Genomic DNA, 11,644 nt, shown 5'->3' with positions numbered 1-11,644 from the left:
ATAAAAAAATAATAATTTTTAAGTGACAAACATAACCTGTTATCTATACATATATCTATGTCTCTGTGTAACAAATATCGCATTATATTTTTGTATTTAAAATCATAAATACATACTCTTTTTATTATTTAGCGATTAAATGCACTTGGGGAGTTTATACTTATACATTGTTTGTAAAATGTTTGACATGTTTCGGATGTTCCTTTAGAGTTGAAGATAATTACTTCTTAGTCCAAATCTCCCGCAGGACGACGGGGGATGGGAGCGGGCTGGGTTTGAACCCTGGACCATCGATAAATCTGAACGACAGTCCAGCGCGCAAACCGCACGACCAGGCAGCCATCCATTAATCATAACCAATAATAAAAATAATCAACGGGACATTTTTTTTCATTTATCCTTTAAAATATCATTACAAAGTTATTATCGTTATAGTTATAACACGAAAAAATAATTTCTTTTTCTTAAATTTTAGTCTTAACAATTGACATCTCTCCAACATGAAATCAAGGACATTATAAAAATGGCCTCTCCATCCTAATGTTCTGGATCCGCCTTGAAAAAAAAAAAAAAAAAAAAAAAAAAAAAAATTTGCCAAGAAAGCAGCTTTCAATGTTTAGCAATCGATCAACAAACCACCGAGTCGACAAAACGTTACACCGAATGAAAGTATGGTCAGTAAATAAATGTACTATGTGACCCTTTGTTGTAGGCTAGTGCGTTCAAAGCGTCGGTTATAACAGTTGCATTGACACTGACGTATATAGAATGTCATTCGAAGGACTGAACGAAGGTACAGTGTAGTCGATCACTCGTGTATAGCTACGGAAACTGGTGATGAATCAAATATGAACTGTGGCGTGTAAATGCACCCCATTGAGGGCGACGGCGCCCTTTGAACGGCCTGTCGCATAGACAGGTGGGGCCAGACCCCCAGTATTCTTTTCGCCTTTGTATAGGCCGGTGATCATACTACAGCCCATGGATAAGGGAGGCTATAAATAGCACCATACTAGGCGACACCCATTTGGTTCAATTAATAGTTTCAGTGTAGGTTCAATAGAGCGTGACTATTTTCACTCTAATAAACATTCACAAAAGTAAGGTCTGCCCCTATTACCCCACTTCTTTACGATTTCTTTCACACACACACACACACACACACACACACACACATATATATATATATATATATATATATATATATATATATATATATATATATATATAACATTCAGGCTACGCACGATAAAAAAATGAAACTTTTTAACTTTTTTTTTCTTGAGTGATTGGTATTCGTCAATTAAGAATTACAGCCAACAAGCCTTATATAAGTGAAAAAGGCAAGTCTAATTCGAGTCTATAACGAATTAAATATTATGGCCGGGGTATCCTTTTCCTATAAAAAATAATAATAATATAATAAAAAGATAAAGGCACATTCCTCGTTCCATATGCTAGGACAAATTTGTACAAATGCTCCTTCTTTCCGAGTGCTATTAGAGCATGGAATGGGTTGCCTGAGCTAGCCAGGAAAACCAGTGACTTGGCAGAGTTTAGGTCATACGCATGACTAAATGCATGACGCGTAGGACATAATCATCTTCTTTTTATAAAGGTGGTATATATTGTGATGGATAGTATAATTTGACCAGTGAAAAGGAAAATTGCATGTTTTATATTTGGTAATAGGAAAGGTGAATATGATTTGAGAAAGAATTTATCAAGATGGAAAATCCTTCCAAATAGAAGTCATTTTTGGGGGAGCTACCTTCTTCTCTTGGGGGAGCTACCATCTTCTACCAAGCACGTCCCCAGGTGGCGGATAGGGGAAAAGCCCTTAGATATAAGTGTTTGCTGTGAATATCGAATAAACAGCCGTGGACCAACTGGTTTGCAATCATGGAGGATGAGGTGGGGGTATTCCAGTGGTTAGGTTATTCACGTAAAACATCTCAAATAAACTCCAGGGAAATGATTGCAAAAAGCGAGTATAGGGCGCTTAAACTCTATACCCGGGTAGATGAAACTCGTAAACTAAGGATAGTAATTCATCTAGGAGAGACAACTCGGAAATAAAACAACTGCTGCCTTACAGAGGATCTTGGCTGATCAAAGGCTATGGGAGCATACCCAGAAAGAAAATCAGGCTGAAGCCGGAGTCAAAGGGCCTCCAGGCGCAAAACACATTGACACGTGACCTCATCGAGAACGAAGATAAAAGTCATAGGGTATGATCTAATGACCATCAGCTTGTTTATGTATCCAAAAGTTACGACATCCACAAAAGAGTTCTATAGAATTGGTTAAGAAAGACAAAATCTCGTCGACTATCGTATTCTCAACATTATCATAGTCTCTAACTAACAGAAATGTAAACTAACTAGATCCGGAAAGGAACATGTTTCGGAGTTTTATACACAAGGTTATAATGCAGGGGTTCTCAACTTGTGGGTCGCGACCCCCTAGGGGGTCGATTGACGATTTGCCAGGGGTCGCCTAAGACCATCGAAAATACGGATTGTTATTGTCTATTCCTCTATTGCAGTATGTGTGTTGAAGGGAGGGGGGCGTCCGCGGCAGCGTGGGTGATTGTAAAAAGGGGTCGCCGAGCATAAAAGGTTGAGAACCGCTGTATATAATGTCCAAGTCTACGTCCCTGCGCCACAAAACACGCAGGTTGATTTGAAACTAGATCTCACCACGTAAAAGAGTCAGGGTCACAATAGATGGAGCATAGCTGTTGACTCTACAGACATTACTCGTCAACACTCTCACCAAATCTCAACAGCACTATTAAAAAAACATGCCGCCATATTATCAAACTATTGATAGGGAACAAATAGTAACAGAGGGGGGATTAGTTCCCACGGTTCGACGGGCTGAGAAAATACTTTGCAGATCGAAACTCTCTCGTCTAATGTAAATGTTCTTGCTCAGGTGCAGGACTCAATCATTGAACTAGTAATGTGTTGAACAAACTATAATGACTCTAGAGGATTGTAATATAAACAACTAAGGAGATGAAAAATGAGGACAAGGAAAATGAGGACAAACAAAATGAGGACAAGCAAAATGATTACAAACAAAATGAGGACGAGCAAAATGAGGACAAATAAAATGAGGACAAGCAAAATGAGGACAAGCAAAATGAGGACAAGCAAAATAAGGACAAAATGAGGACAAACAAAATGAGGGCAAGCAAAATGAGGACAAGCAAAATGAGGACAAACAAAATGAGGACAAGCAAAATGAAGACAAGCAAAATGAGGAAAGAAGAAAGACATGAAACAAATATTTTGTTGTTTTGTTTTAATCTGTAAGTAAATATAACGGACCTATATATATTATATCTAGACTGGACATGTAGATCTTTTAACACTTCAAAAAAAATGTAGTGAAAATTTTTTTTTAAAGTTGAAACAGGGCGCTGTTTTGTAAAGTACTTATAAGAAGTAAAGTTGTTGTTTTTCAACCCTAACCTATGTAACATAGATCTAGATCTAGTGATTGAACATCGAAAAATAGAGCACTCTCGTTTCATTATTATTTTGCATTTTTAGATACATAATCTAGAAAGATTTAGGTAATCAATCTATTTAAATGTAGATGACTAAAATCAATAGACGTGAATTATTTCGATCTAAGATTTTTAAAACAATATCATAATGGAAACTAACAGGAAATGGTTTTATTTCATGAATTTGCGTGAATATCTATATTATAAAGTAGAATGTGTGGTGTATGTATGGATGTATGTTACTTATAGACATCAAAACCGCTTGACCAATCTTGATAAAACTAGGCAGGAATGTTCCTTGGGTACCAACTTAGACCGTAGTGTATGTATTGTAGCCCTAAAACAAACTTAAGACCCTCAAAAAAAATAAAGTTGTCCGACTCTATTACAGCTATAGTATTTTATGGATCTAGGCCATGTCTACAATGTTGACATGAGAAAAGATAGAAAGGATTTAGACCTAGATCTAATTTTAAGAAATACACTTTGCGCAGATAGTTTTTTACTTTGACACATGAAAATACAAAAGAAGATCCATTGATTTCATTATATAATAAAATTAACCTTCAATTTTGTGTTTCAAAAGCATTTTTTACATAAATTAGTTCCTTATAACTGTGACTACAGATTTCCTGACGAACATTCTTTCATTAGACAATTTCGTAATGAATCGCGTACTAAATATTAATTCGTTTAATTGTTTACTTTAAAATCCCATCCCTAGATCTAAAACTCTAATTCAACTCTAAGATGATAAAACTTCTCTTCGCACAGATAGTTTTATACTTTAACACATAAACATATTAATTAAAGTCCATTCATTTCATATTTTGATCAAATAAACATTCAAATTTGGTTTTCTAAAGCTACATTCACTTACGGAAGCTGCGAAGCCGGGTTGAGATAGGCCTATATTCATTCATGAAAAAAAGTTCACGCATGCGCAGCACAGAATGAACTCAATAGTCTATTAAAGCCAATTTTTAACTCTAGATTAGTGTAGATTTAGATCTATGTCTACCTCAAGATCTACTTTATACTTTATACACATGAACATACAAAATTTAGTCTATTCATCTCAAATTTTAATCAAATATATGTAGGCCTACAAGCAAATGTTTTAATTTTTAAAAAAAATGGATTTAAGCCTATTAGCTATTCTGATTTGATAGCTTCATTCACACTATTTTTACATTGACACATTCGCTTTACTTATTACATTATTATTTCGTTTAATTGTTTACAAAACACTCAGTGACTATATCGAAAGTAATGCGCAAATAAAGACCCGCGGGTCGCGGGTAACATATGTCTAGTATAAATATGTGATTAATACATAAAAATCTATAAACATATAAGTGTGATAAGAATTTGTTTCCATTTTCCAGTCTAGATATTGTTATAAACCTAGTGGTGGCACAGATGGGGGTAGTGGTATGTGTGTTGTCAGCCAACGCAAATTGCCCCAGGCCAGCGCTAGACGAGCGGTCAACCGTGACGAGTTACGATGGTCAGCCGAGACGAGTATGGTTCGGGAAGGATCGCCGTCGTGAACAGAGCTCAGGAGCGTCACGAGGGATGTAGTCATGTGACGAAGCTAGAAACGTCCAGCGACGTTCTGTCCGGTTCTAGAAGGCCAGTAGGGACCCTATATAAAGAGCGGAGGTGTCGCAGTCAAGACGGTTCACAACAGAAGGTCCACTACAGCCCGGTTCAATACAGTCCGGTCCACTACAGCCCGGTTCAATACAGTCCGGTCGACTACAACACAGTTCAACGGTGTGGTTCTGTACGGGGCATTACGACGGTTCAGTGCGGAGTACTGTCAAGTACAGTTGAGACGAACGGCGTCTTGATCTTGGTCTGCGATCGAGTCCGACACAACGAGCCTAGTGTGTGAAGTCAGTCCTGAACGGTTGAACCCAGTGCAAGCCCGGAACGAGACGGAGAGGCCAGTGCAAGAGTTGATACGGCGGAACGGTGTTATCGGAGAGATATTTGTACAGTCTTGTGTAACGTGCTGCCAATTGTACAGTATTGGCTGTTATTTATTCAACTATTAAAGTGTTACGTTACTTTGGAGCCCTGAGTTGACAAGATCTTTAAGTTGGTGGTGTATGGTGCAGTTTGCAGAGAGCCTGGATAGTGAGATTCGTAACAATATAATATATATTTATAGGTCTGTGGTCAATATTCACAAATAATTGTTTAAAAAAAAATAGATAATAACATTGCAATGTTCGAACCTCGTGTTGACAGTCCAAGCGTTTACCACACAGCCAGACCCTTGAATGGGGAACTACTTATGTAAATTGTTACACTATGCCCAGTGTTAATATATGCAAATGTATCATTCACGCCTAACCTTAGTGACCTCACGCGATGTCAGCCTGTCACATTCCCACCATCTAGAGCAATATTAAAATGTAACACGCTAGACCTACTTTTCTTAAGTCGTAGCCGATAATTGTGTTTTGTACATTCTACCTAAACACGCTTAGCTCTGCAGCGACCTATCTGTTCCCAGGGACTCCCCGAGACTTCTGTCACCTATTGGGGGTTAATGAAAGGTGTGTGTGTGTGTGGGGGGGATGAAACAAGGACAGTGCTGGATCTAGAGTAAACAAGCAGGCTTTATGTGCGCATAGACAAATCAAATATATGTGTAAATACATTGATGTAGTGGTACGATTCGTATATAGTCCTCACGTAACCTGTACTAACTGTATCGACACTTGAATAAACAAGCCTTTCAATACATTGCAATTACACTTAATAAAAATTTTTAGTTTTCTAGCCACCATCCTCCACCCGTTCACTCATCACTATTGCAAAGTATTTCCCACCTCACTCAAAGCACGCGCTGAGCTCAAGAAATAGCCCATCCCCTTGGTTACATAAACAGAAATTCAAACCTTCAGATCTTGCAATCAGTAAGAATACGTCTGCTGATCAAACAGAAGAGTGATATACTGTTGTTTCTGCTATGTTTTTAAAAGAGAAATGAACAGTCACGTGACATTCACTGAAACCAACCGTTCACGGCTCCTACTTTCTGCTAGTCCCAATATTACATCGCTGATAACAATATTAGAAAAGAATGTCAAATATATTTTTTTTAGGCTAGTGTTGATATAATCTATTCAACTTAAAATGCAACCTTATAAGTCTTACATTATCATAATTTATGCAATATGATACATGAGACTATTTACTCTTCTAAAAAAAAAAAGGCAAATACTTATCTACCCCCCCCCCCCAGAAATTAAAATTGAAACCACGCCCTGTCAATAGAAAACATCGGCTATCTCCACCCCCACCAACACCCACATCACACACACACAGACGGAAGACTCCGCCTTGTTGATCCAGGGCTAGCAGGAGGTACGCCAAAAGATCGGACATCAAACAGCTCTCCTGTTGACCTACTCGCCAGTGTTGTGGTAGCTCAGCCACCTTCAGCAGAACGAACCAGTTCAAAACCCAGACTCGTCTTCTATGTTGGGACGACGTCTCCTCGTTCATACAGCCATTTATTTGTTTTGTCAATCTGGAGCTCAGAGTGGATAAGAAAGCAGGACAACATCGGACCAGCTCGTGCTTAGACTCTCAGGAGATGTCACCTCGACCAGTCCTCGTTCAATATTTACCCATCTTCTCGGTCCCACACGTTTCTCCAATACAATGCCGTTGGTCGTATAGATAACACAAGACATAGATCCACATCCAGCAACCATTCAGATAAAAATAAAACAGTGGCCGAAATAATAAAAGCCAGGGGCCCAGCCCCCCCCCCCCCCCCCAGCATGCCCAGAATGTTTGCTGAGTCAACAGTGACACGTCATTGCTAGATCCAGTTATGTCAAACTTGCAGAGATGCCTTTTGTGGAGACATTCCCGAGGTCAGTCCAGACACGTGCCGTGACAGACATCTCGACAAGATCGTGATCCAAGAAATACACTCAGTCAAGATTTGGGACGGTGTCCCTTGAAATACGATTGAAAGTTTTGTGTATGAGCCCTAGATAACAACTACATTAGACTACACTTGTTAAAAGTCAGATCAAATGTCAAAATCCAGAGGGGAAGGGGAAACAACTTTAGTCATCACACCAAACTAAATCCTGATATTTTATATATATAACTTTCTACTTTCTACCAAGCACGCTATAAAATTGGAAATAGTAAAATAAAGTCTAGTGCGTGCTACTTCCAATTAAAGATTTAAAAAAAAAAACATAGACTTCATGCCCATAGAATTTGACCTGGTCTTTTATTTCTGAGTACGTGAATTTCGAATGCATTTTTCCTTTCTACTCCAGACTTATTGAGCTGAGACAAACATAGAGACTACTTTCATGGTTTCAACATTTCTTCTGTACAGTGACATTTTTCCTAGCATAAAACCCAGTTTTTAAATTTAAAGAAAACCCAGTCGTCTGAAGCGAAAAAAAAAAAAACCATTAACTTTGTTTCCAGAAGGAAAAAAAAAAGGAAAGAGAAATACATACTGAATCATTAAGATAGTCTCTACCCTCTAGCATTAATTGGACGAAACAAAGGTTTTAATTAGCTTTTAATTAAGTGTATAAAACTGTGTCAAGAATGCGTAGCAATTCCAAGAGCTGCTTTCATTCAGCTCAAGAATCTATGGATCTATACAAATAAACTCAAAACCATTTGGACCAGGGGTTCTCAGCCTGTGGGTCGCGACACCCCCTTAGGGGTCGATTGACGATTTGCCAGGGGTCGCCTAAGACCATCGAAAATATGGATTGTTATTGTCTATTCTTCTATTGCTGTATGTGTGTGGGGGTTGGGGGGGGGGTCGAGGCAGAGTGGGGGATTGTAAAAGGGGGTCGCCGAGCATAAAAGGTTGAGAACCGCTGATTTTGACAGTTAACTATTTAACATAAGAGCATCTGGAGAACTAACAAAAACGGGCACATCTAAAGAGCGCAAAAAGAGCATTCTGTGACAAATTTATATTGACCAAATGCCTTGATATAAAACGGGACTTCTATAGATAAACTTACCAACAGGGCATTATCAATTAGAACATCTTCAACACACATCGTACATTAATTGTGATTTTAAGTCCATTTATTCAGACGTAGGCACACCAAATGTAGTTTAGTCTTGAAATGAACAACTCACAAAGATGAGTCTAAAGCAGTCCACCATTGTGATTGTCTCTCCCTAATTATGCTAATGTTATGAGTTGTTTTCAGATATATTTACATAGGAGATGCGGAGAGTGGCTGAGAGGTGAGCCGAGTTATTTCTAAGCGGTCAGTTACTCCAGTACGTTTATGCTAGGGCTCTATGCTTCTACTGTTAGATTTCAATGTTTATTGAACAGATTTCAATGTTTATTGAACTCGGTTAGACGTTCCTATTGTGATAGTGTTGAAATCAAAATTTTTTGATTTTCTTAAGTATCGTGACGTGAACATTCTATTTTATGAATATAGCAATGTGGCTTGTCACTTTTCAATTAAAAAAAAAACGCGCATTATTTCGTCGGCTACATTTTGAATGTCAGGTCAGGCAGAAGAATTAAATTAGTTCAACGATCACACTCCCAGGCAGGCTTTAAATCAGGGGAAGTAACTGTGTTTAACATAACAGTAAGGTGGCTAACGTTTAAATTCATAGCTTCCCTTTGCAGACTGATTTTAATATGTACTAAAGTTATTATATAGCATATGTACAGTGTAAATAATACGTTTGACATCTTATGACATTTTATTTCAAGGTATATGAAGAGTAAACAAACATTTAAATACAAGTTTCATTTTAGACTATTTTTTTTTGTGGCTTCTTTCCACTGTCCGTCCCACTCCACGGATACTATGTTTTTGTTTTCTTTCGAGCGACTTGATCTCGCACCATACAGCATTAGAAAGACGTAACTGTTACTAGGCAACCTTACGTCTAGAGACAAAATAATGAGTTCAGTCATGACTTTCAGTCCTTGCGATCTTTATGTCAAATAATGTAAATGTCATCTGTTTCAGTGAACCGCGGTTAACAAGGGTGTCATATGGCCAGCACAACGACCAACCACTTTTACTTTCCCCATTTAATGTCAGTTACCCATCAGAAGTTACCGCGATTGGAACCCGAAACTCTCGGTTCGGAAGCCAAGCGCCTTATCACTAAAGTCACTAGGCCCACGCCAAACAAGGATTCCCACGGATTCAATCATTACAGCTCAATCTCTAAGACACCGATTCAATCATTACAGCTCAATCTCTAAGACATCAGGCACGGATTCAATCATTACAGCTCAATCTCTAAGACACCGATTCAATCATTACAGCTCAATCTCTAAGACACCAGACACGAATTCAATCATTACATCTCAATCTCTAAGACACCAGACACGGATTCAATCATTACATCTCAATCTCTAAGCCACCAGACACGAATTCAATCATTACAGCTCAATCTCTAAGCCACCAGACACGAATTCAATCATTACATCTCAAACTCTAAGACACCAGACACGAATTCAATCATTACAGCTCAATCTCTAAGACACCAGACACGAATTCAATCATGGCATCTCAATCTCTAAGACAGCAGGCACGGATTCAATCATTACAGCTCAATCTCTAAGACACCACACAAGAATGAAGTCTGTGGAAATTAGCATCTGTTCGGTTCTGTGCTTTTATTTAAATCATAAAACAAACTGTCGACAGGTGATAATTCTTTGTCCCTCAAAGGTAAGAATGCATAATGGAGAATGGTGTCGATGATAAGACGACGTCATTAAAACAAAACAAAACAAAGAGGATACTCGAAACATACACATTTTCCAAAGTAAAAAAATAGGCTTGAAAAGAATTGTGTACAATATTCAAAAGCAAACAATTTAAAAAAAAGTGAGACTCACAAAAAAAACAAAAACTTGATTGAACTTACCTGGCATTTGTCTCCAGGGGATAATCCTTTTGTTATGTCAAGATTTAAATGGCGAGCCTCTGCAATAAATTAAAAGGTGGAACTGATTATTTTCCCCTGACTGCAAGTGGAACACTCTACACAAGCACAATTAGAATGTTCGCCTCTTAAGTTCTGAAACTGTCCACTGTTAGATAGCTAGTTTAGTTAGTTGGGTTGCGCACTTTATTAGACTGACGGTGAGCGTACATGTTATAGTGACGACATAGACTTTGGGTTAGAGATTAGAATAGACTTTTATTGATCAGTTACTGCTAGACTCTTGAGGGGATAAATTCGTTATTAGTGACAGACTAGACTGTGGCCCCATTCTGTAATAAACGTTTGTTTGAAGTTCACCTTGAGTCAACTTGGTCATTGAGTCTGTGTTCCTTATCTATATTTGTGACGGTGTTGCATGTTTTCAAGAACTCGCGATTAAAATACATCAAACAAGGTACGCACGCACTTAGTCTAATTAAGCATCTTCTAGAAATACTTCAGCTACATTCGATATACACATGCATCCGTTACACCACTCACCTCTTTTCTGCTCCTGGACAATGTCCAACTCCACGTTCCTGTACAGACCAGGGTGCAGAGCTTTGGCAACTCTGTATGGCACAGGGGGCGAGGAGCGTCCACACAGCTTCTGGTAAAACAAAACAAGGTGACAGAAATGAAAGGCAACGCGACGACACACCTGGAGGCTAGATCTATGCACGTCAATCAGAAATATGACTGAACCGTGACAATATTAAACGGGCAAATGACTCGAGAATTACTTTGTATTCTACAAATGTCTCGGTAGGAAATTATTGTCACCAACAGATGTGACTACATTCACACATGGGAAAAGTTTTATTTTAGCTGTTTTTTCAACAGGTCAGTAAAATCTTGCTATCGATTAATATTCTCTTCTATAGAACCAAATGAAAATGATAGTGCTACTAAGTATCTTTTTCTCACTCTCTCATTCGAAAAAAAAAAAGAAGAAAGAAATAGACTTTTGATGCTATTAGGATTAGTATTTGTACTGCGTCTAAATGGAAGCGGAAATGACTTATGGGAAAATAAATAATTTACTTAATATATTGATTGCGGCCCAGTTGCCTCTTAGCGAGCGCCTAGGAGATAAAAGGAACATGTGTTCGAAATTTGATGCGAATCCGT

The 11,644-nt window shown here is 38.2% G+C and overlaps 1 protein-coding gene across 2 annotated transcripts in view; it reads right to left on the bottom strand.

Annotated features, from left to right (window-relative positions):
* LOC106070706 (uncharacterized) overlaps positions 1-11,644 on the bottom strand; it is a 131,128-nt gene that overhangs the window by 56,805 nt on the left and 62,679 nt on the right. For both annotated transcript variants that reach the window (XM_056037877.1, XM_056037876.1), the window contains exons 9-10: positions 11,015-11,123; positions 10,454-10,512 (exon numbers count right to left, since the gene is read on the bottom strand). In XM_056037877.1, coding sequence (XP_055893852.1) covers positions 10,454-10,512; positions 11,015-11,123 — 168 coding nt within the window. The remainder of the gene's footprint in view (positions 1-10,453; positions 10,513-11,014; positions 11,124-11,644) is intronic.

This window comes from Biomphalaria glabrata, chromosome 8, assembly GCF_947242115.1.
Source record: "Biomphalaria glabrata chromosome 8, xgBioGlab47.1, whole genome shotgun sequence".
In the NCBI taxonomy this organism is placed as follows: Eukaryota; Metazoa; Mollusca; class Gastropoda; family Planorbidae; genus Biomphalaria; species Biomphalaria glabrata.
The sequence above is the reverse complement of the archived record's forward strand: the minus strand, read 5'-3'. Positions and strand labels throughout refer to the sequence as shown.